Source organism: Xiphophorus couchianus, chromosome 3 (assembly GCF_001444195.1).
Source record: "Xiphophorus couchianus chromosome 3, X_couchianus-1.0, whole genome shotgun sequence".
Lineage (NCBI taxonomy): Eukaryota > Metazoa > Chordata > Actinopteri > Cyprinodontiformes > Poeciliidae > Xiphophorus > Xiphophorus couchianus.
In genome coordinates this window covers 17,440,106-17,464,624 of record NC_040230.1, presented here as the reverse complement: position 1 = coordinate 17,464,624, position 24,519 = coordinate 17,440,106, and the positions used below count along the sequence as shown (strand labels likewise).

General features: G+C 38.3%; 3 protein-coding genes across 5 annotated transcripts; 1 reads left to right on the top strand and 2 right to left on the bottom strand.

Moving 5' to 3' along the window:
* The first annotated feature begins 1,500 nt into the window (after positions 1 to 1,500).
* Positions 1,501 to 7,739, top strand: gsdmeb (gasdermin Eb). Of its 2 annotated transcripts, XM_028012804.1 has the most exons (11): positions 1,507 to 1,636; positions 1,731 to 1,733; positions 1,934 to 2,163; positions 2,267 to 2,459; positions 2,700 to 2,874; positions 3,708 to 3,828; positions 3,916 to 4,014; positions 6,240 to 6,367; positions 6,449 to 6,620; positions 6,713 to 6,786; positions 6,900 to 7,739. In XM_028012804.1, exons 3-11 carry the CDS (start codon positions 1,959 to 1,961, stop codon positions 7,116 to 7,118), a joined length of 1,386 nt encoding a protein of 461 aa, XP_027868605.1. In that variant the 5' UTR covers positions 1,507 to 1,636; positions 1,731 to 1,733; positions 1,934 to 1,958; the 3' UTR covers positions 7,119 to 7,739. The 2 variants fall into 2 exon arrangements, with proteins under 2 accessions (XP_027868606.1, XP_027868605.1); XM_028012805.1 differs by lacking the exon at positions 1,731 to 1,733 and having other exon boundaries at positions 1,501 to 1,638; positions 1,932 to 2,163.
* A 999-nt stretch (positions 7,740 to 8,738) lies between these two features.
* pals2a (protein associated with LIN7 2, MAGUK p55 family member a) lies at positions 8,739 to 19,904 on the bottom strand. Of its 2 annotated transcripts, XM_028012801.1 has the most exons (14): positions 19,759 to 19,904; positions 17,038 to 17,122; positions 16,424 to 16,546; positions 15,700 to 15,818; positions 14,772 to 14,924; positions 14,024 to 14,173; positions 13,635 to 13,862; positions 12,098 to 12,229; positions 11,190 to 11,292; positions 11,022 to 11,093; positions 10,768 to 10,929; positions 10,126 to 10,328; positions 9,917 to 10,045; positions 8,739 to 9,811 (listed from the first exon to the last, which is right to left on the bottom strand). In XM_028012801.1, the coding sequence occupies exons 3-14, from the start codon at positions 16,452 to 16,454 to the stop codon at positions 9,635 to 9,637; spliced, it is 1,659 nt and encodes a 552-aa protein (XP_027868602.1). In that variant the 5' UTR covers positions 16,455 to 16,546; positions 17,038 to 17,122; positions 19,759 to 19,904; the 3' UTR covers positions 8,739 to 9,634. The 2 variants fall into 2 exon arrangements, with proteins under 2 accessions (XP_027868602.1, XP_027868604.1); XM_028012803.1 differs by lacking the exon at positions 15,700 to 15,818.
* A 2,744-nt stretch (positions 19,905 to 22,648) lies between these two features.
* Positions 22,649 to 24,067, bottom strand: LOC114141905 (peptide YY-like). Its single transcript, XM_028012806.1, has 4 exons — positions 23,803 to 24,067; positions 23,478 to 23,660; positions 23,286 to 23,375; positions 22,649 to 22,775 (listed from the first exon to the last, which is right to left on the bottom strand). Exons 2-4 carry the CDS (start codon positions 23,639 to 23,641, stop codon positions 22,751 to 22,753), a joined length of 279 nt encoding a protein of 92 aa, XP_027868607.1. The 5' UTR covers positions 23,642 to 23,660; positions 23,803 to 24,067; the 3' UTR covers positions 22,649 to 22,750.
* Positions 24,068 to 24,519: the final 452 nt, after the last annotated feature.

Genomic DNA, 24,519 nt, shown 5'->3' with positions numbered 1-24,519 from the left:
TTTGTGTGCTGCTGCAGTTTGTGTGCTGCTGCAGTTTGTGTGCTCCCGTCTTCTTAAAAATCGAATTGGTTCAGAAGCTCTCTTGTTGTGTTTGGACAAACATGAACAAAATACCTCCTACTAAAGTATTAACATCAAATAGTAAAATAATACCTGTGTAACAAGCAGACAATATTTTTGTATATTAAAATGGGTCTATTAAAGACTCAAAGTGACATTTTTTACTCATTAAACAGTTTTGCATACAGTTGTCCTGTTTACATGGGGAAAAGTCCAAAAGGCTGCCCAATTATAAAACATTTGAAAGCAGGAAAGCCGCTATAACTGCTTTCAAATGCTTTTGAAAGAAAAATAACTCTAACTAGCATTTAAAGACTTTCTTGCTTTCAAATGCTTTTGAAAGCAGTAAAGCCTTTGCTTTGCACTTACCTTTACTGTATGCTTACCTTTACTGTGAAGGTAAGCATAAAGTGTCTGCATAACCCTTTCACACCCTACAAGTCTCTGTGAAATGAAATCTTTGTGATTAAGTGGAAAGACAGTGTGGCTTGAGTTCTATAGCAACAATGTAAAACTGCTTATCATCCTGGATAACCAGGACATTTTTTAAATGTTATTACATATTTTAAAAGCTGTAAGACATCATTCCAGTTTTCTAACGAGCCAAATTAAACTAACTAAAAATTCCGTACCTGAAAATGTTCTTTTTCATGAAAAGGAAAATCTGTGCACCTAATTTGTATGCTCAGGCCAGTTAATTCTCCCCTCTTAGAACAAAAAATTCAAGCGATTGAATTTTAGCAGCCACTGGGTGGCAACATAGATCAATAATTTGAGTGAATCTATTGGTGCCTAAACGTTTTGCCATGAGGGCCAAAATAACAGTAAACGTTCTTGGGGATCACAATAGCAGTAGTCAAAATAATGTTAATAATAGTAAATAAAAAAATTAATTATTTTGCCCTTTTTAATTTGATCTGCTCAATAATAAACTCAACATGCAACATTCTATTTAAGCTAATAAAAGAAAATCACATTTTTGTAGAAAAGGGCTTTGTAAAGTAGGCCTGGTCAAATGACAGGGCGTCAGCCATATGCACCCCAGAGGTCATTTGAAAAGTGTCCCAGACCACGATCTTGCAAGAAAAACAGAACAGAAACAAAACAGCATATGGGTTACTTTCTCCTGAAACATCAAATAAAATCCATCTTTAATGCCCTGCTGTCCAGATTCTTTTGGTCGGAGGCCGAACAAAGTTAATCAGTGGGCCGCAAATGGCCCCCAGGCCGCACTTTGGCCTCTCCTCATTTATAGCAAATCTTCCAGTCGGGATGTTGTTCTGCGAATATAATCAATATTCAGTTTTATTTGTAGCTTCAACAAGCACATTTAGAAGTCAACTATTGAAGAGCTCGTCAATTTAAGAGATAATCACTGTAGAAGTGATTTTTCAGTCTATTTGATCATAAAGGAAGAGAAAGTAGAGCAAGCGCTTCCTGTACTGAGGGCGGGGCTTTCTCGAGTCCTTTGTCCAAAACAGACTGAAGTAACAACAGTATAATAGTAGTTAGCAACTCCTTTGTCACGTAACTTTCATAACTAGCTTAGCACTAAAGCAATAACTCCAGAGAAGCGGTAAGAACATGTTTCATATGTATATATTGTGTTATTTTGACGTTTTATTGATAAACGCACAGCTCTGATTAAAAAAACTGTTTGTAGATGCTAGGTTGTTTGAGCTACTTTAGACGTTGAACTATAGTGTTTAAACCGAGTTTTGCATTATTGAAGTTCAATGGACCTTATGAACCTTAATCGAAGCTACGTTTTTATCAATTAGCACCTGGACCCGACAGAATCCAGGTGCCAGATGAAGGTAAACATAACCTTTTCTTATGTCTTGCTAACTTGATTTCACTTTATCCGTCAAAGGTTTTTTTTATGAGCCGCGGGAGAAATGTTTGCCATAGCAACCAAAAACTTTGTGAAGGAGGTGGATAATAGGGGCTTACTGATCCCAGTGTCCAGCCTGAATGACAACTTGGAGCTTCTGACGGTGGTGGTGAAGCGTGAACGCTCCTGGTTCTGGCAGAAACCCAAATATCTTCCAACTGACTTCACCCTGAATGACCTGCTGACAGGCGATTCGCCCATAACACCAGGTAAGTTAATAAAAATAAAAAAACAACACTCATGTTGTTTTTTTTAAAGCATTTATTACAGCAAAGTGACAGCAAACCTTAAATGGTTTATTTGTATTTACAGCTGTGCTAGATACAGACTTCATTAAGTACAGCGGCACATATGGTGGCGACGTGCAGGGAACAGTGGATGCCAGTTTTGTCAAAACCAAATTGAATATAAAGAGTGAAGGCTCCTCCAAACTCCAGTTGTCCTTTGGCAGTCTGAAGAAAGAGGAAGCGGACGTCCCGAAACTGATGCGAGAATCCAAAGGCAGGTTAGCTCCCCTAACTGAGTCCACTCTGATAGATTTAAATGTCCCATTGAAGAAATATAAACAGAAGAACGTTTTTTCCCCTCAACCGTAAAGTTTATGAGGGATTGATTAGAGATGATCATATTTTTCTATGTACAATAGACAAACACATAAAATAAAATGACAGGCCTTTCAGTACTTTCATAGAACCAGACTTTCTCTGAATATCGTACATTTGTGTTTTTTGCTGTTTTTTTAAAGAGTTCTGGACATGTCGCACTCTCTGATCCAGCAGACGAAAGAGAGAAAGAAAAATGTGTTTGGCATTGTGAAGGAGCGCATCATGACCACACAGCCATGTTCAGTCGTAGAGGACGTGCAGCAGCGAGGATGGCTCGTGGGGACTCTAATTCCCTGCATCCCCAAAGTGTCTAAAGTACAGTGAATAAGAACTACCACAGACACCAAACACATTCATGCTTTCAGTATCTGCATGTTAAGTTTATTGTAAAAGTGTTTTTGTTCCATTTTTGCCTGCATGTGATGGTGGGCATGTTGCCCAATATAAATATGGTGGATTTGAGAAATGGGCTATCATCACTAGGTGCCCTACTGTTCCTGAAACTAGTTTCAGTTCTGCATGCAACTTGGCAAATCAACTGTTGAGCAGAGGGAGCGGAAATATTGTTCTATTTAAAAAGACGCAACGTGTGGCAACTGCATGCACGCACACCACATCTGAGTCATTGTTAATACAAGTCTAAAATTTTATTTAAATGATTAAAAAATAAAACTTGAATAAGATAGACATATTTTTAATTATTCACCATCTCATTGTCTACATTATAAATACCAGAATTTCTAAAATGATGTCAAATCAGGGTGTATTTTCCCCAGATTTATACAGAAGATCCTCACTTGTCACCCTGACGTCACCCATTCGTCCACTCTTTTAAAAATTGGTCATAAATGGACTTAAAATGCTGGAAACTTCAGTCTCAAAAATGGTCAGAACCCTGACAGCTGAAGTTGTAATATGTTGGGAATAGAAATAATATTTTAGAGATGGGACGATAAGAAAAACCATATTTTAGATGTATTTTTAATAGCTTTTGTTTTCATTGACACAATCTATAAAAGTTAACTGGAAATGGAATCATTTCCAGTTCAGTAAAAAGTAAAAACTTGAGTTTTTCTTTAAAAAGACAAAATTTTGATGTGGTATATTATGTCTGAGCTTCCCTGAAGTTCTGCTAACTTTCCACCCAGATTTTACTGACGGAAAGTGGAAAGTTGAGCAAAGACAGCAACGTTACATTGGAGATTCCTCCTCACACCACGATGGCCTACGGCATCATAGAGCTGGAGATCAAAAGCGACGGGAACTTTGGTGAGGATACTCTGAACTCTATTTAATAACTTTTGCTAATTTAACAAGACAAAAATGATGAACTGTCTATAAACTTTTTTTCCACAGAGCTGTGCGTGATGTCAGATGGAGGTTTTGAAGTAGACGGCCATGGCAAGAAGAGTCTGCTGTGTTTCTCAGTTCCAAAAAGCAATGTGATTCAGCAGGGTAAAATTACTTTGCTTTTTTGTTTCTTTTGTCACTTTTCTTTTTTCTGTCTTATCTTTTTAACAGAAAATAGCATCATTGATGATAACTGCTGCATCACAAATACATTCTGAAGCTTTAGGATTATAATAGCATGATAGTTATATGGTCTGACTTACATTAGTGTATCTTTTCTGGCCTGTGTGATAATCTGTGAAGTGCAGATTATCCAAATGTCTCGAGACATTTCTATTTTTTAATGTTCAGATTTAAAGGAAAATTTAAATTAGTCCTGGACAGTATTACCTCTGGCTTTAAAGTTTTCTTTGCTCAGTAACCACTCTTTTCTGATCAGGGGTTGCTGACTGTTCAGTAGACGAGGATGAAAAACTAAAGGAGACAGAGCTTTTGCAACAGTGACCTTCAGACTCTGGAATTGTCTCCGTCTGAACTTGAGATTTGTGGATTCGGTGGTCTTATTTCAGAGCTGAAAACATTTTTACACTAGCCTTTGCTTTCATTTTGTTTTTTATAAGCACTTTGTAATACTTTTCTTTAAATAAAAATTTTACTTACTCACTCTTTGCCCTCATTCTCAGCCGCAGACCTGACTTTTTCATTGCTTTGCCACTCGACGTACCTTCAGGCATATTAGAGATTGTGAATGTATTAATCAGTGTGGCATTGATACATTAATCCACAACTAAGAAAAGAACACATTTTAAATCTGACCACTTCACACTTTATTACTAGTAGCTTTTTTCTAAAGCTTTTTAAGGTTTTATACCGCTTCTTTACTCCATTACTTGACCAGGTAATTTACTTAGACACCTTCTGCAAGACTGGTGGAAGCACCAATAAAAACCAGCCAATGTCTAAAGTATATAGAAGTTGGGAGCTGACTTAAGACTATTGCTCAGCCCTGGTGACAGATACAATTTACAGTTGAAACCAAAGGTTTACACTCACTGAATAAAAAGATACAGCTCTTCTTTTTCCTCATTGCCTGAGCTGAAATCAGACCATACTTATCTTGTTTTAGGTCAGCTGTAATTACCTAACTTATTTCTGTTCCCTAAATGCCACTACAATGAGAGGAAGAATACGTATTTATTAAAGTCTTCTGAAACAGAAGTTTACATACATTTCCCTTGTATTTGGTAGCATCGCCTTTGACCTGTATGACGTGGGTCAGATGTGGGTTTCCTTCCACAAGATTCCCACAAGATTCTCACTGTAGTTTGTTGGAGTTCTGGCTCATTTCTCTTGACAGAACTGCTGGAACTAGGTCAGGTTTTCAGGCTGCCTCACTTGCATGCGCCTTTTCACATCTATCCATACATTTTCTATTGGATTGAGATCAGAGCTTTGTGATACCTACAGTACACCAAACATTGATTTTGTTTGGCGGTAGTTTTAGGGTCATTGTCCTGGCTGATATCTTTAGATGTTGCTTCAATATTTCCACATTAAAGTTCACTAGTTCATCCTGCAGAAAAGCAGCCCCACAACATGATACTGTCACCATCATACTTCACAGTTGAGATGGTGTTCACAGGCTTCCAAGCATGACCCTTTTTCCAACGCCTTTATTACGCCTCTAACAGTTCCACTTTAGTTTCATCAGACCACAGGACATGTCTCCAAAATGAAAGTCTTTGACCTAGTCTGCATTTGTAAACTGCTATATGGCTTTTTTATGTCTCTTGAAATAATGGCTTCCTCCCTGCTGAGTGGCCTTCCAGCCCATGTCTGTGAATAGAGACACTGGCTTCAGCAGCGTCTTCACAAGATCTTTGGCTTTTGTTCTGAGGCTGATTTTTGGACCAAAAGACATTCATGTCTGGGACACAGAACCCATCTCCTTCCTGAGTGGCACGATGGTTGGACATTCATTCATGTCCATCTTTGACAACTGGACATTGAAGCTTCTTCAAATTGTTTCCGAACATGAACCAGACGTGTGAAGCACCACACTTATCTTCCTGGAATCTCGGCTGATTTGTTTTGGCTTTCCTATTGTACCAAACGAGAAGCAGTGTGTTTGAGGTGTGGTCTTTAAGGTACAGCCACAGATGTGGCTCCAATTAACTTAAATTTGTCAGATGCGAAAAATACTCCAACCAAAGTAGCATATCCATAGAATCATAGGAATCCTGAATGTGCCCCTGTCATTGTTAACTTTTACTTTGGGCATTGTAGATATTTGTAAAACAAATGATGTAATTTGATGTTCTTTATCCAAGAACTGGAGAAACTGAAGGATCATTTCCAGCAGCTTTCCACCCTCCCAGCCTCCACCAGGTCGTCTCTGCTCCAGCACATCACAGGACTGATGCAGGAACCGGCAGCCGTTGGCGCACTTCAGATCATGGTAAAGAGCCACACTGATGTGCCTGGTTTTTATCATAACATTAACAGAGCAGATAACTGTAGGTGCTTCTATTTGTGACAGCTGGACTGGATGTATCTGGGTAAGAAACCCAGCCTGAATGATGACGGATTAAAGGAATCTCAGCAGCAGAGCATCCAAGCGATTTTTGAGGTGTTGGAGCAGTCTGGTGCAGAGGAGTCGACTCAGAGCCCAGTCCTCACCGCACTGCATCTGGTTGTCAGTGCATTAGAGGGTAAGACAAAATCCCCAGTGTAGAAAGGAAGAAACTGAACTGCTGTATTTGTTGGGTTTTTTTTTACATTGTTTATTAATTTTATCTTTCAGAGTTACCAGATGATTGTCTTCCTGTTTTAAGTGTTTGCAGTAATCCTGCAACCCTACAGACTTTGGAGCTACTGGTTAGTGAGGACCGTTCCCACCCTCAAGTTAATTCAACAGGTCATTTTAAAGGCAGAAGCTAAATTATTATTAATTCTTTTGAAACACATGGCTTTCCTTACATTTGTTCTAGGTGCAGTGTGTGTCAGGAACCCGGGAGAAGACTCTGAGCAGCACAGCATTGCCAGATGACGACTATGAAAGGACTGAACATATTTTTGCCTCCTGTAATGTGTCTCTACGGAGAGACAGCGATATGCTACGGGTTGAAATCAAGCATGAACCAGGAAATCATCCCCTGATTCTCTGCATTGCTATTAAAAGTCTCGCCTCTTTAGCCTGTGGCTGTTGAACCATATGAACTGTATACTGATTAAAAGGAAATCCAATATATTATGTTTTCTTTGGGGATTTAGTATGGACAATTATAAATAAGTGCTTGAAACATAAATGTGAGAATGAACATCGGACTAAATATTTTTTATTGGCAGATTTTACATTGTATAAGACTTGGACTTCATTGAATTGAATGTGATCAAATGTCGATACCCTAAATACGCACCATCTGATAATTAGAAATCTGTTTCAGCAAAATTCATGTTGTACTACACTACAATAAGCCTTTTGTGGCTTGAGATTGTTTTTGCCCTTTTCAATTAATTGGCCAACAAATCTTTTTTTTTTTTTTTACATAAAACCAAAGAAGTCTTTTAGAAATTGATTTAGGCTTTGACTATTGACTGTGAGGTGTTTTCTTTAAAACTTAGTAATTTTGTGTTTTTAAAAACACTTTGAACTGCCTTTCTGCTGAAATGTGCTATACAAAAAACTTGATTCTTTCACCTAAAGCATCCAAGGCCGACTTCTACTACAAATGCTTGTATTCATGGGCCTCGCATGCAAATTTTTAAACATGAGAAGTTGTGCACAATGAAAGGATGGTGTTTCCTTATTGAACAGTGTCTTGCAAAGATCCCACTTTCTCGATTTCAAGTTAAAATTTTAGCTCATTTAGGATTTTCTGTGACAGACCAACAAATTAACAAATAATTGTTTAGTAAAGAAGATAGGATAGGTGGTTTACAAAAAAATTAAAGTGTGAATGATATTTGTTACCCTGACACTTGAATACAGGTGTTTTGTGAAATGGTACAATCACAAGCTTCTATGTATTTCAGTGGGATTTTATTTGATGGATCGAAACATAAGAGAAAATTTGTTAAGTGGAAGTAAATTGATGCATGTTTTTTTTTCCCACAAATAAAACTCTAAAGTGCAGCAGATATTTGTGCTTAGCTGCATTCTTTCTGACACCACCAAATAACATCCAGTGAATCATTTAACTTGAAAAATTTATGCTCAGTAAAAATCCATCTGGTCTATGAAGGCCTCAGAGATTTGTTAGAGAAATTTTGTGAACAGCATCATTAAGATCAAGGAACACAGCAGGCAAGCCAGAGATCAAACTAAAGTTTAGGTTGTGAAACCAAAAAGCCACAAAGTTAAAATTAGTCCAAACGTTGCTTTGGTGCGCCTCAGTTACAGTTACATTGATGTTTGTAATGTTAAGAAGCTCAAAGAATTTGGTAACTTTTGCAAAAGTCATTTTGATTGAAATCTCAAGATTGATCAATTTGGACAAGAGTGTTTAATAGACCTAAACTTCAGATGAAGGTCCAGAGTTCATGTAAAACATGAAACTGGTCCAGGAAAGGGATTATAGACATGTTTCAGAATAAATGGTCCAAATTATGTTTAACAGCTCCAGAGTATCGAGGATATGTTTATTAATAGTTATTTTGAATATTTATTAAAACATTGAAGGTTTCAACAGTGTGATGGCATATATAAAAAGCTGCATCATTGCAATAGTTCAAATATTCTAGAACATTTATGGAGAAATAACTAAAACGGAATGTTTGCTTACTGAACGGACAGGAGGGGATTTTTACTGAAAAAGATACGAAGCAGATCATTAGAAAACACCTGTTATTTTATTACACATCTGAAAATACATCTTATCTGAAATCTTGTAAAATAAACCTTTAGTAAGTAAATATGAACATTATTTAAAACTGTTAAGTCTTTGTATTATCACATCTAAAGGGATAGTTTACTGAGATGACGTACCCTCTTCAACGGCCCTGGGTAAGCTTTTTTTTTTTTCTTTATAAACACAAACAGCACCAAATCCACTGGTTTAACAGTCCAAAAACTTAAATACTCTAACAGTTAGCATTATTATCAGAATGGCTTTACCAGCCTTTTGTCCAGCTTCAGTGAATGCTGGACAAATACTACAGTATTCCTTTGCTTTCTGTGCAACAATGATCTTCAAAGAGTGATCGGAGGAACGGCTTTCAGAGAGAACACTGAACTAAAATAATGTAGGGGAATACATTTTAGCAGTAAGAAGATATAAGAAACATGATGAATGACTAAGTTTGTAGTGACAATGACTTGAAGCAGTGGACACACACTGTAAACTTAACACTGAGGTATCACATCCTTTTCTTTGACAGAGCCCTCATTTTAGGAGAATAAATAAAACTTACCTTTACAAGATGTGAAATTAGACAAACTGACAGATGATTAAAAGCAATCTGACAAAAAAGCTGCATCTATTTAAATAGAAATACTCTCTAAAAAAAAAAAACAACATATTTGGCACTAAATAAGTACTCTTCCTGTTGTTTGGACAGTTGCATAGTGTGTTGGAAAAGAAAACTGGCGATTTAGATTAAGGTGACGGATGCAGTTTGTACCAACGAGGTTGACGTCCCATTCTTCCTGTGTGCAGCACAGTGTTAAAAATTGTATTTAATCCCAGGCCCAGCAGCTCAGACAGCAGGTCCAGTAGGAGGAGCTTCAATACACCCAGCTGACTGGAACCCACTGAGGCTCGACAAATAATCGCTCCACGGTATCTTGCAGCTTGTCGAACGCCTTGTCCAGATTGTCATTGACTATAGTCAGGTCAAAGTAGTGGCTGTACGCCCGGCGGATCCTGGCACTCTCATCTACCGTCTTCTTTAAATCGTTCTCCTGCAACAGAAGCGGGAGTCCAGTTATACTCTGATGGCAGTAGCTACTGTTCAAGAGCACCAACGATCACCTCACAATACGCGAACAGGAATTTCTCAGGATTACCGTTAGGATTTTGGTGGTAAGGCCAGCATCGATCACGGCTTTGTGCATGCCTCTTAGTGTGTCCAGCTCAGGAGCAGCGATAAACACCACGAACGGCATAAACTCTGCAGTCTTCAACACCTTCAAGGCCTGTGCATAAACTGTGTTGTCACAACCAAAGCTTCAGGGCAAAACAGCTCCCTGTATGGAAGGTGCTGAGGAGATTTTACCTGAGGGTTCACGTCCAGGATGCACGTGCGGCCGGCCTGCACCACCTCGTGGATGGAGTCGATCTTTGTGCCGTAGAGGTTCCCGTCGTACTCGCCATGCTCCAAGTACCGGCTCTCCTTGATGTCACGCTCCATCTCCTCCCGAGTCACAAAACAATAGTTCTGCCCATCTTTCTCCTCTTCTCTGGGATGGCGGGACGTAACTAAAGCCAGAAAAAGTCAGGAAATTAATCACATATAGTGCCTTGCAGAAGCATTCTTTCCCCGTCATTTTTGGGGGGAGTATTTAATGTGAGAGACCGAAACAAAAAAGAACATAAATGAGGTGAAAAGTAAAATAAAAATCTGAAAAGTTTGGCATGGAACCATATGATACAAATTTACCTAAGTCCGAGCTATTTTGAAAAGAGTAATGGACAAAAAACACAAGTGTGTATTTGTGTAGTGCTGGTTGGGACAGACAACATAAACTGCATCTGGAACAACAATCAATGGTTCTAGAAATGATTGATTCTGGGGAAGTGAAACACTTTCAGATTTTTTGTTTCTAAATTTGTCAGTGGACACCTTCAATGGGTATGAATACTGACAGCACACTGTAGACAATTTCTGTAATTGTCCAGGTTTGTCTGGCACACTCACAGGGGACAGTGGCTCCATATCTTAGAGGATTCATAACAACAAGGCGGTTCTTCAGGCTCCTCCTTCCGACCCCCTGGGCTCCGATCAGAACCAGCGTTTTCCTTCGAAACGGGGGCATCCTGGCCACTTCCTCATAGATCTGCAGCTCATAACGGTCAAACTCTGCTCAAGGCAATGCACACACTGAATGAGAACTGCATCATCTCAGATACATTTTGACGAAAACACCATAAAGCACATTTGGTGATATACACCTGCGTTCTTAGAAGTGAGGTACATCATTCTTTTCTTCTTTTTCTTTGCAGTCAGAGTCCCACAGAGCATCCCTGAAACACAAACGCCAAATCCAAAGTGCATCTGTCAGAGAGACTCAACAATGGTGTCTGGTTTGTTGGGAAACTGGGGACGTGATGTGTGCTGACCTGTACCAGCAGTGCCCCAGTCTCTCCTCACAAAAGCTTTTCTCTTCTCCTCCAAGAACTGACTGGGAATCAGGCCAGTCGCTCCACCAACAACTTTGCGTGCCTTTGTTGGAATTAAAACAGTTGAGAAAAGAAATGAGGTCGATCTCTTAAATGTGGCACTCAGGAAAAGAAAGAAAAAAAAAAAACATTTAACTGAATCTCAACTATAGTCTCTTGTATATGCCAGTACCTGGTCTCCCTATTCACCTTTGATCCTTTAAAATGGGGATCGAGGTTGTATTAAAACTATAATGTGTCTTCTGTACGCAGTAAAGCTGTGGAAATGTTTTTATAAAATCAATGCTTTTCCAGATTCAACTACGCAAAGAAAAAGGCCTTGACCTCTTTAGGAATTAGTTGTTTATTTGTAAATGATGCCAGAATAAATTAGATAAAATAAATCTAAAACATGTTAAGGTCAGTTAATTAGACAGAAAGATGAGTTCTGCAGAGCACTTTTTTTCTTATTTACATGTGGAAACTAATGCAGATATACAAGAAGATATTTTCTTAAACCTTGCTGAAAAGCAAAAGGTGCTTAATCAAATTATTTAAATCCAAACTCGCATAATATATCAGAAATATATCAGTTGTCAGTGTCTTGCACTGTCTAAGAAGCTACAGGACAGAGAGTGATGGAAGCATCCCATTAAGATGCGTCCATATTAAGTGAGGAAAAGGTGGATTCATGCCCACAGATATAATTCCAATATCTATCAGTAATACTATTGAAATCACATGATTTCTTAGTATTTTGCAGCCCTACTCCAAACATCAAGGAAGAACACAGAAAAAAGGACTGAATAAACCAGGCCTGTGAAAATCTGAACATAATATTTCAGTATTTCTTGGTGCTGTTGACTCACCTGCCACCAGTTGGGGTCTTCCTTGTTGACAACATGAAGTATGTCTCCTTTAGCAAAGGCCAGACCTGCCTCTTTACAAGGGATCAGGTTATCTGTAGTTGGGTTGTAGCTGAAGTATGGCTTCAAATAAACCTACAAGTTAAGAATTAAGTTAAAATTCAGTGCAAAAAAACCAACTTAAATGTATAAAATTCTTTTAAAATGCCTATGAATTTTTTATATTGGTGTGGAAGAATTCTGGTCAATTTTTGAACTTAAACCCCACATTTAAGGGCATGCTGCAGCATCAAAAACAGACTGAATCTGAACTACTCCATTTGAAAACCTTCATTTTGTTCTTAAGGCATTCAAAGGCGGACCAGTGGGTGATGTGTCGGATCTGCACAACCCAGCTGTGTTTGTGCTTAATCTCACTAGGCATAGGTTGGACATTCTGCTTCAGGATTTTCCAGTAGAGTAGAAAGCATGGTTTCATCGATTTAAATATCTGAGTTACTGCCAAACTGGTGGTGTGACCGTTCCTGTTTTACCCACAGATTTCACTCCACGTTGTTGTTTTTTCTTATTTTGCAGGAGTTATGAGACACGGAGGCAAAGTTACTCAACAAGTTGTTGCTAGGTAACCGAAGTAAAGGGAACTTGAAACTGCTTGTTACCCAGCAGGTTGTTACTAGGTAACCAAAGAGTGAGTTAGTTGATGCCATTCACTTTGCTTAGCTGGCCGTGAGAGGTCGAGCGGCCAAAGCCTTTCCTCTGCCTACATCCCCCAGAATCACATGTGGGTCTGGATCAGAGTTTATTCTATATATTGAATATTCTACCAGATATATTACCTGCTGATATTGGTCACATGACTATCATGACATATACTGTTAATATGTGGTGGTAGGGTTTATTGTCCAACCCTACCACCACCACGTATTGACAGCTGATGACTCTTGGCCGTGATATTAACCTCAGAACACTCCCATAGATGTAATTTCTTCACTCACTTTCTTATTGTTGAATCATGAAAACTGACACGTTTAACATGTGGCGTGGGCCTGCAGTGATAAAAGTAAAGCTGAAATCTGTAGGGAGCTTAAAATATATCAGAATGAGCATTGAATAATTTATTCTGTTAGCATAAATGGAAGGTAACAGGGACATTAAAAAATAGTAGAAAAGAGGGATTAATCGGTCCCATTTGGCAGAGATGTCAGTGTGTGACATAACCTTACACACTCTGCCAGTGTCAGCCGCTGTGTGTGCCTGTTACAGTAAGGACCAGAGGGGTGTTCCAGTGAACAGAGTGGTATGTGTCCTACTTAGAGTGCAGAGTGTTATTAATAGTTCCTCGTGGACTCAGTTTTCAAACGCCTGGCATTCTGCAAACAGCCAGTCAGGCTGCTCCCCCCCAGTCCTTGGCAGGTTCAGGACAAATCCATGCCATTCCAAGTAAGAGTCCCTGTGTCTGGATTACTTGTACATCGAGGAATATATAATTCATTAGGACTGTGTGGGATTTGACATGCTGGTGACACTGCCTTCACCTCACCTGCGGGGGCGCCGGTATGTCTCTGTAGCTCGGCAGGACCTTGAGTGTGACGCTCCCGCTGCAGTTTCTCAGCAGCTCCTGGAGTTCCTCGGGGTTACTGCCCACTTCCTGACCGTTGACTTCCCGGATGACGTCGCCTGTGTGCAGCATCCCCTGCCTATCGATGGAGCTGCCGTGCAGGATCCGTGTGATCACCATCTCCCCGTTCACCGCGCGGAACGTCACTCCCTGAAGGAGAGAACGAGTGGGTCGTTGACAGTGACACAACCTCTTGCTATGAAACAACTTGACCAAGTCAAATTAAAACGCTGAACTGAGTCACGTTAGATGGAAAACATGGAGGATTTGCAGTGCTACATGTCCTCCTCTGCAGAGATGAGGGTGCTTACCAAAGGCTCCCCGGTCTTTTTCTGGATGCCAATCATCCTCACAGCGTCGGCGGGCATTAGGGAACTTGGAGAGAGGGAATTGCTGTTATCCATGGCATTGGCCATTTCATAGGACTTTGCAGCCACCTTGTCATGAGCTTCAATCAAAGACTGAAACAGGAACATAGGGAAAAATTTTATAAAACAACAATACAAAGCTTTTTTGTCAATAAATAAATAAATAATCACTGCAACATCAATTTAGCAAAACTGTTCCTAAAGAATGACTCAAACTATTTTGCTTTGTTTATGTCGGCGCTGACTGATGATTTGGAGAACATGACTCACCATTATTGCTGTCCTTCCAGCAATAAAATAAAGCCAGCATCATTTATAGCAGCCATTTTACAGGATTAATGATGAAAGCCCTTCCCTCTTGTACCTTGTTTCCTCCACCATTAAAACCAACTCAAACGTGCTTTCTAGTATTCACACAAACCCAACAACAACCATTTCCTGAGGATTTTATTTCAATAAAAACTAAAAGCCAAAGACATGCGCTGTCACTCTATCTATATAATTCTGCCCAAAGTTAATTTTAGCTTCTAATGCTGGCCCAGAGACTCAACATGACAAGTTGCCATGTATCTAGCAGACTAAGGGGGGAAAAAAAGGCTCAAAATTTCATTATTTCACAAGTTAAAAAAAACTTTCTCATCCTTCCTGATCCAATAAACCTTCATTGAATGAGCGATTACAGTCTTAATACCTTAAAGTGAGGCTCTTGGAGGATTCTGGCGAGCTCAGCTGCAGCAGGATCTCGTTCTTCGAGGTTGTTGAGGGAATCCAAGATCTCTGTGAGCAGCTGAACGTTGTCGTCCCCCACAGCTTCTAGCTTGACTTCCTCAAGGCGCTCGTGAGCCTGAATGCACAAAGCAGCAGAAAAATGACTGAAAAATTATACATAAAGTAGAGATAAGAATGTACATGACACCAAAAAGATGGGACCACAATAAATACTTTTAAAGACTTGTTTCACCTCTGAAGTTCACAAATATTGTGTACATGTCAACACAAATATGCGCTGCAATAGCCTGGCTGCATAATGTTGCTCGAACTATGCTATTTAAGGACCTTTTGGTCTTTTTACAACATTCAGTCTCCTTCAGTTTACACCTGTCATGAGTTATGGAGAATAGGATTAACGTTGATGAAGTTCAGCTGTGGCCCCACATGATGAGGGCTGCAGTGGAGAGATGTTGTAACAATATGGCAGACTCTTATCAACTTGTGCAAGGCAGAGGGAAGAAATATTATTAATGTTGCTGTGAAGAACCCAAAACAAAACTGAATGCTGAAATTGAATCAAAAGTTAATTATATAATTCCACTCAAAGATTAATTTAAGGATGTGCAACCAGGTTATTGCACTTTCTTTGTCTTTTAGTCAGTTTTAGCGTACAGATCAGTTAAAACATGACATTTTTACTCTTAACACTTTTTCCTATCACCTGCATATAAAACTAGGGCTGCACCGATTTCAATTTTCTGGTCAATCACCAATCTTGAAAAAGCTAGACCTGCCAATCCCTCAATATATACCATGATCCTGGAAATTCCTCTCCTCTCTATAATGTTAGAATTTGCTTTTGCTAAGCAAGAATACAAAGTAGTACTAATGGGAAGTTTGCGCTTCACCTTAGCAAGAGAACGGACGATGGGGCTCTCCATGATTCCTTTGAGGAAGATGAGGTCAATATCTTTGGCTCCAGTTCCTGATGGCATGTCTTTCAGGTTGTCAAGAACCTGCTGCATGGCTGGAGAAGAACAACGTCGTCTCAGACACGAGCTTGACCAAATGAAAGATCATGACCAGCAGACAACTGCATGTTGGCTTAAAGTGGTATGACTTGCATTTGTGAAAGTAAAAATCGGAGCTGATTGTTACATCTACTGGAAAATAACTGGAGTAAAAATGCCCAAGGTACGAACAAGTTGACAGAAATAAGCTTAAAAGCATCAACCGTTACTGTTGGAGCAGCAACAAACACAGATTCATATAGTTCAACAAGATTGGTCCAAAGAAAGCCACAAAATAATCAAAGATTTTTGGGTTTTTTTATTTTTAGCTCACAGAAGACAGCTAAAAATTTCTTTCAACGTTTCCCTACACAGACATACAAGCATACACAGGTGTTTTCTTTCACATTAGATAAGCAGATAAAACAGACGTAGTGATGTATGATAGTGTTTGATTTAGTAAAGACTATTACTTCGAAACATTTGTTTTGTTAATGCAATATCAACTTTGTAGTTGACAATGTGAAGTTCACAAGCAGCAACAGGACATAAAAAATAACAAAATAGTTAATGATTCGAAATCAGAAACAGCTGTTTTAGTTTGCTGTCCATTGTGGCTTACCTGAGCCAGACTTTGCATTGGCCACGGTCATGTTGATTATTCCTGAGCTCAGGATGGTCAAACTCTGAACACGCTCAGCAGCCGCCCAAATGCCCGTTTAAAAAAACCAGAGCAACTGCAGAGCTGAAGGGAGACAGAAACCCAACAAGTCAGAACAGTTTACATTACGATAACCACATTATACAAACCTTGAAATGACATCTACCAAGCTGACATGTTGTACTAACACAGATCCAAACTAGAGAATGAGAACAACTAAAGAGCACAGAAAATATGCCTCCCTTTGGGTTTTATGTGAATTTCTCTAGCATGGATTTGCTATGAACTGGTATGAACTGAGGAAATGATATAAAGATGGCAACTGAATAAGGACTGAATATCATCTCTTTGGTTAAAGATTGTACAATTCACTCACAATAGAGGCTTTTTGTATAAACATTCTCCCAAACCAAATCTATGATATTAGTAAAAAGTCAGGTGATGGCAGCTGTGGGTCTTCTAAACTCTATTTAGTCACATTCTGCACCGTTAATGCATAATACACGCAGCATCCTAATATGCATGGTGTGAACTAAAAGCAGCTTACCATTCTTGCATGCATTTCAGGATCTTACCTATGAAGTGTGTTTAAATCATCAGAGCGGCAGGCTGTCTCCGAGCTTCAGGTCTTTCTAAAAAACAGGCATCTGGTATGTCTGCCTTTAACACAAAGAGGAAAAACAATCCACTGAGCATCAACAATTGTTTGAAAATGTGCATGAAAGGCCTTTTAAATATTTAAAGAAGCTGACTACGCTGATAAATAACCTTTAGTTGTCTACCTCTGATCCATATAAGGAAGCACTTTTTTGAAGTCAATCTAAATGGTCAAATTAAATACACAAATAGTACTAGTTATTACATACAGTAAAAGATCAGTTGAGTTTTCCTTCCAAGGTCAACTGCTTGTGTCATTTTTCACAATGAAGAACAAAGATGCCGTTTGAGGTAAAACAGGTTACCTCAAACGGCATGTGTACGTTGTCCTTCGACCGTGCCCTGACTTGTCAGAAATTTTATGCAAATAAAACAGCTGATCATGTTGTCCTACTGCTTCATATGAAGGATAAACATATATTAAGGATTGTTTGTTTAAACTTTCAATTTCATAAAAAAATAAATAAAAATTGAATTCACAGCATAATAGAAGCAAAACCCACATTAGTCTCTCCGGTGCCAAGTCATTTCCCTCTCACAACTAAAAGTTTTTTTGTTTTTTTTCAATTAGACATTTTTAAATATTAGTCTTGATTGAGTGTAGTTGTCTGATAAACACAGAGATGGGACTCTGTGTTTGCTGAGATGGGACTCAGTACGGTATGCACTGCGCTGCTGTGCATACCGTAAAGGTGTGAAATGTGCGATATTACAGTGCGCTGTCAATCTAGTGGCCTCCTGTTGGGGTGTGCAGGAGGAGTGATAGAGAGAAAAGCCACAGCTCAATGTGCCACAAGTTTCAATGGGCAGAAGGTCTCAGAGTACAAGTAGAGGTGCACCGATCGCACCTTTCATGGCCAATACCAATTTGAGTGTGTTTTTTTTTTTTTACATCTGACCTGCTAACTTTCTTTTAACCAATTCTATTTCTTTAATTTTCTTCAACATATAAAAGTAAAGAACAACAATAAATGTGCTGTTGGTTTCTTGATAGAGGTAGAAGCTTAACCCTTCCATGCATGAATTATGATCCTTTGTGTCAGAATTTTTTTTCCATTTTAAAAAATTTTTTTCTTAAGGCATAAAAAAGGTAGGAATTTTTTTTTTATGTAATTATTGTAATTTTGTCCAAATACAAAGTTGTTATTTGAAAAATACATCAGTAGTATTGTTCCTTAGGGGTTATATATTTTTTACTTGCAAGAGTCGTCTACAGTAGAAGGAGGGACCGGGTCGGTTCTCATGCTTTTTTGTCTGTCGGCCATATTGTATTTAACAAAAATAATTTCTTGCATTTGCAGCTGATGGCCAGTAGTTGATGGTATATTTTATGATGCATTAGTGTCCACTTCAGTGGTCTATGTGCATTTATAACATAAAAATCCACAGGAAGCACAAGAAAATGGCTTTTAGATAGCTGTCCACTGTAGTGACCACTATGCATGAAAGGGTTAAAATTAAAAAATTTTTTTAAATCTTGTAACAACAAGATTTTGCATACACTGCATAAAAACATGACCTTGTCTGATTTCCATTTGACTAAATTTTTTTTTACCAAGTTTCTGTTGCTTCAAGCATTTAAAGACTGAAACTTATAAGCATTCTTAGTTTTGAGGCAGATAACGAAAAGCAAAACAGACCTGTGATCACAAATTAGAATAGATGCTTCACTTAACTTGTTGGTGCTTTCTTCATATAAAGGATATCAGCAAAGTGAAAAACATTATAATTCAGAAAAAGAAGTGGCCTATTAGCCTTGGCTGCTATTTCATTAAATATCGCCACGGGCCACAGAAAAAGCCACATCAGTCGACCGCAGCCTGAAATATAAGGAATCCTTTCAATTTTTTTTTTCTGTTATGAGATGACTTGCGTGAAAAAACAACTCTGTCAGTGAGTTATGCATGGAAGACCTTTCTTAATGCGAGTGATTTAAAAAGTATTTGAGAAGTATTGTAATCCAGCTAAAGTTACGAGAACAGAGTAATATTATTTTTAAAAGAACATGCCAAGTGATTTGCACTGATTGCATAAAAGTAACCATGCAGGATTTGAGGTTATGATAAAAGTTGGGTTGAAACTATCTTAGAGTCAACATGTTGAAAAGCTGTGCTGGCTCCACGGACTGAACTGCTGTCAAAGCTACACGTGTTTTTCGCTGCTATGATAAGTAGCCTCTCTTGATTAACTGACAGGAAAACTGACATTTTCATAGTAATTTCCAATCACTTTCTATTAGTTTGACTTTCAATTTTTAAAACTACGCACTGTCAGGTCTTCTTTAGCAGCATTTTAAAAGAGTCGACCCTCTTTCGTTTTGCAGTCCACATGCAGGTTAGCAATGCTAACAAGTAGCAACTGCTAGCTAGCTGTAAAAAAATATCTTTCAAGTGTGACTAATTAAACTGTTGCGTCATATCTAAACAGAAATAAAACAGTTAATCCAGCTGCGTTTTAAGGTTATTTATTTATAAGCAGAGCAATTTATCAGGGGAAATTAGCCGTGTGCTAGTGCTGTGGAGCTAGCTAGCTAGGCGCTTCAACGTTACTCCACATTAGCCTCAGAGTTAATTAAACAAGAAGCAGCAGGTCCAACATTGAAACGTTTGCTGCCCAATTTCAGTTCGGTTATAACATACCCAATGTGCTGTAATCCAGTCACGCCTCCATGGTTTTCCTTTATTCAATAGATTTATTAATCCCCGATCTCTCACGCAGCAGTAACTTGTGATTTCATTTCCAGCGTGCCTGCCCCCTTCCTCTCTCTCAGCTGCCTGTAAGTCCACACACACGCTGTGTGAATGTCACGCAGAGCTGCTTCGAGTTATCCAACCCATTCAAACCCGCCACAGCCACTGGAGACTTACACAAACTCGGACACTTATTTTTAATCTGCAATTGTCTCAGTTTTACATATCACCAACAACACTTTTCTCATCCCATCTTTTCTCTTTCAACTTGAAAGTTAGTGTGTGGAGATGTTCATTGTTGTTACCTATAAACATTACTTTAGCTGTTCATCAGTTGCAAAAGTATTGCCACGGTTCCCGGACCTTGTAGAATAAACGCATCCCCACAGCATGATGTTGCCACCACCATGTTCCCTGTTAAGTTTGTGTCTCACGGTAGATGACAGATATAGACTGCAGGCCGATCACATTTTTTATTATTTTTGATCACCTGTGACGTTTGAGATCAGTGTAGTTTTGCATAACACCATTATGCACACCATAACCAGAAAAGAAGATGTCAGATGAATGACAACATATGGTACTCCAAAACCTGGCTTGTCTTTTTACATCCATTGCTTTTCACAGATGTGTGCTTATGATTACCCATGTACCATGCTATGTACACAAACAAATGCTCACTCATCTGTCTCTAATGCTGGTCTTTGAGCTGTGAGCTAACAATAAGGCAGATGGTTCATCACCTCATCTACCTACAGATGGCTACAAGTGTTTTCTAGAATGGTCATTTTATAACTTTTTTAAAATACGGTGACATCAGATCTGCCTTAGATTATAGATCTAGCTGCACATCATTAGTAATGAATGATCATCTTAATACTTACAATACATTTTCCCATAATCTACTGATAAACACTGTACAGTTGGTTTTGTTTCACTTATTCTTTACAGAGATCCTTAAATGCCTTTTGTTGTGGTGTTACAGCTTTGGACTCCTCCAGGTCACTAAAGGATTAAACTGCTGATCTGTTTTCAGTCAGGCTCCCAGTGCTGGGATGTTTGATGGACCATGGTATATAATTGTCTCAGTTTACATTTCATTTGAAGTCAATAAAAAAAAATTAAAAAAACATTTATTAGCACTAAATCTCCGCATAATATACCCATTGAAAATGCAATGCTTTAATTTACCAGAAGGGGTTGCTATTACCCTACGACTTTATGACACTGAGTCCAACCACTTCAAGGGGCGGTATTACAGTATGTATTTTCCAAGCAAAGAGTGCCATTTCATAGTACAATCAAGTAACTATGTTACCTTCAGTTTATATAAAAATGTTGTATATACCAAACATAATCTAAAAGACATTAGACTTTATAAGCTGATGCCTTGAAATTTGGACTCTGTTTAAAAAGCTTATGTTCCTTCTGACAGTCAGCCTTCAGCAAGTAATCACAACAAGGCTTCTTATTATGCCAGAAACAACCGCACTTATAGCTTCGAACTGAGAAGTAGTGTGTTTGATAAGGTTGGCAGACATGCAGTTCGACCAGGATTTTGCTGATTACTGCTGCCGCTAGTTTGGAGGGTGATTTATTAAGTCTCAAGACTGGATCTGCAGTCTTGAGACTATGTAGAAATAGGCTGCGATTGAGGGAGCAATCAATTTCACCCAAACAGAGATAACTAACTTTAATAGTTATTAATTATTACTAATTATTTACTTTCATAAACCACTTTTTATTTCAATCAGTGGCATTGTTATGGAGGTTCTGCTTAGTCAGTGGTTCCTGAAATTATCAGCTTTAGTCCTACAGGTAGCAAAGGACTCAATGAAGTATACATGCATCCATTACAATAAGGTAACTTAGCAGTATAATTTACATTTACAAATTACATTTGTTACCTTTGTTTTGTATTAACATTTTTCCAAATAGATCTTGATTCCAATTTTGGGAATCACTGGCATTTACATGGATTGTCATCTACCTAAATCTCCTATTTGCGGACGTTATATGGCATACATGCTGCAACACTACACTCCTTCAGAGACCAGGGTTTCTTTTTGTTAATCAATTAAAAAGGAAAATAAATAAAACTACATTGAAGTTTATCATTCTAGTGTGACAAAATGTGAAAATGTTTGAAGGGACTGCACCTACAAATGATTTTAATTTCTGATTATTTTAAGATGGGATTACCTGGACATCTCTCTGAATGTGGTAACTTCAGAGATTGCAAAGATGAATGATTTGACTCCAAGCTGATGCATAATGAGGAATTGTTGTAATTGTTTGTCTTACTGTGTAAGGCATTTAGAGGGATGTCAACATTATTGCAGAATTATAAGATGCTACAAAAAGTATTTGAATTAAAAGAAATTAAAATATTTAAAGGAGATATTAACATACCATTATTGACAGCCGTTGAGTTTTGTCGTGCTTTCAGACTAACTAGCTGCATACATTAGTGAATTCACAGATGACTAATCTAAATAATATGGGGCACAAAGGAAACCCCAGGTAATCTCCACTTGATTACATGTGTGAGTCTTTGACTGTCCTAAAAAGCTCTATATAAGTTTAATATATTATATAGTTTTTTTCTGCAAACTGTGTTTTCCTGCTTTTTTTTCAAGTTTTCAGATAAGCAGTGATAAATCTCTATTCTACCTATATTCTACTACAAAAGATATATTTAGTGCACTAATTGCAGTCACATAAGGGCTAACATTCCCATCTTTCTATATATGGTAAAAAAGCCTCTCTTAATTTTAGTGTGATAAATAGTGCCCCTCCGCCCACGATCAAAAATCATCAAATAAATTAGAGCACAGCCGGACAGACAGACAAATGAAGTTTATTTCATGCAACACAAGTTTCTGCCATGTTGGTAAGAGACATATTGTACCATCTTCTGGATGTGACAAAGCAGGCAGAATCACCACCCCGGGAGACCTTCGTATCTACATGAATACATACAAAGTTCATCAGTCACTGATAGTCTTGATCTTACACATGCACCAGTCAGAGTTTTACTGAGCGATACATTTTACATCTGCCCTACTGATTGACAGTTTGACCGATTCTGACTATACTACATGATGGAGAAATACATCTTCTACAGGTTTTTTGATAGAGGTAGTGGTTTTTGAATACAACTGAAAATGAAGAAGTTACACATTTGACCGCATTTATGCCTCAAAGTGTATGTCCCGACCTTTTATTCCAATTGTTTAAGCTCAAAAAATATTACAGTGCATGGAGTATGTTATAAACCTAATGATGAAAGTTCTAGTGCGAAAGAGATCAGACTTTTCAGTATTTAACCTGCCAGTCACTGATTAGAACCAATTAAGAAAGCCAAACTGACTCTGATCTCTTATCAATTGATGGTTGCATCTCTATCTCTCTTGCTTTTTATTTGTAAAACTCTGTGTCTTAGTTACAGATCATTCAGCCAATTAGATTCTTACCGTATATAGTTGGATCCTGGAAGAGTTTCTGCGCTCTCTTTCACAAACAGGTCAGAAAATACAGTGTCTGGGTTGTCTCTTTTTCCATACCTGTGCATGAAAAAGTAAAATAATCATCACATCAGCACCTTCTTGATAGACTCAGGTGATTTAAGGCACTTAAGAAAATATAAAAGAAATTTAAAAACTTACCTCTGTCTTGTAATGAGATTGATATAATGTCTCAGTGCAGAGTAATACTTGGCAAGCTCCTCAGGCGGAGCTCCTTCCCGGGGATTGGCAGGCTTGACTGGATAAGCATCTCTGCCAGAGAGGAAACATGCCAGCAAGCAAAGAGCCAGAAGAGTTGGTGACATCACAGCGTCGGAGTGTGTCCTAGGTTAAAATTTAGGGGCAAATGCTTACTAAGCAAAAAGATTTTACACCAACACAGAATACACACTCTAAATCAAAAGGTACTCCAGATTTCTTGTCAAAAATGAAGTTTCAACTGAGATGAAACAGAAAACTTCCTTACTCTTGATAATTTGATAAAAGTGCCGTTGTGGGTTTTCTTGCTTGTTCACGAGCGCCTGTTGCAGATTCCCAACGTTGCCCTGTCTTTTATAGTGAGCGCAGAGCGTGAGGAGAGGGGGTGGCAGAGGGGCTGATTTCATTTTCCTTCAAAGCCACTCCTGAGAAATATCTGTTGCCTCATTAGCTTAATTAAACCTGTAATGGCCGAGCAGTGAAATAAAATGGAGATGCACAGTTACATTATGAAAACACAAAAGGTGTCGGCATTGGGCTCATTAAAAAGTTGTTTGACGTGATGGACTACATATGCCCCATTGTTTCTATTAAATAATTTCAGATGAGTCACATTAGAAGTTCATTGTGTGTGAGTAATTAATTATTTCTGCTTTATAGTACCACAAATTAATGTTTTGCAAGATCACTGAGCCCTACATCATGGATTCATATTTTATTTTGTATTTTAACTTTATTATGCATTGATTATGGGGTTAAAACAGCACATTTTCTTATAAAGGAAATTCTCACAGTAATTAGATTAGATGATCACATCTTGCTTGATATTCTTGAGTAAAGCTAATGATATGAAGCTTTTTCCATGGCTGATGTTTGAAAGCTGCATGTGCCTGGTTAAATGATGCTACAGCTGATTGAGAAAACATCCAGATAAGCTCCTCTATAAAACAAACTAATGAAAACAGCTTTTTCTTCCGTTGTAATG

Coding starts and splice junctions, on each gene's coding strand:
- gsdmeb (XM_028012805.1), top strand. CDS start 1,959: ATGTTTGCCATAGCAACCAAAAACTTTGTGAAGGAGGTGGATAATAGG. Junction 6,368..6,448: donor TTGGCGCACTTCAGATCATG/GTAAAGAGCCAC, acceptor TATTTGTGACAG/CTGGACTGGATGTATCTGGG. Junction 6,621..6,712: donor GGTTGTCAGTGCATTAGAGG/GTAAGACAAAAT, acceptor TTTATCTTTCAG/AGTTACCAGATGATTGTCTT.
- pals2a (XM_028012801.1), bottom strand. CDS start 16,454: ATGACCGTGGCCAATGCAAAGTCTGGCTCAG. Junction 13,863..14,023: donor AAAAGACCGGGGAGCCTTTG/GTAAGCACCCTC, acceptor TCTCTCCTTCAG/GGAGTGACGTTCCGCGCGGT. Junction 11,094..11,189: donor CTGGGGCACTGCTGGTACAG/GTCAGCACACAT, acceptor TTTGTGTTTCAG/GGATGCTCTGTGGGACTCTG.
- LOC114141905 (XM_028012806.1), bottom strand. CDS start 23,641: ATGTCACCAACTCTTCTGGCTCTTTGCTTGCTGGCATGTTTCCTCTCT. Junction 23,376..23,477: donor AATCTCATTACAAGACAGAG/GTAAGTTTTTAA, acceptor TTTCATGCACAG/GTATGGAAAAAGAGACAACC. Junction 22,776..23,285: donor CCAGGATCCAACTATATACG/GTAAGAATCTAA, acceptor GTATTCATGTAG/ATACGAAGGTCTCCCGGGGT.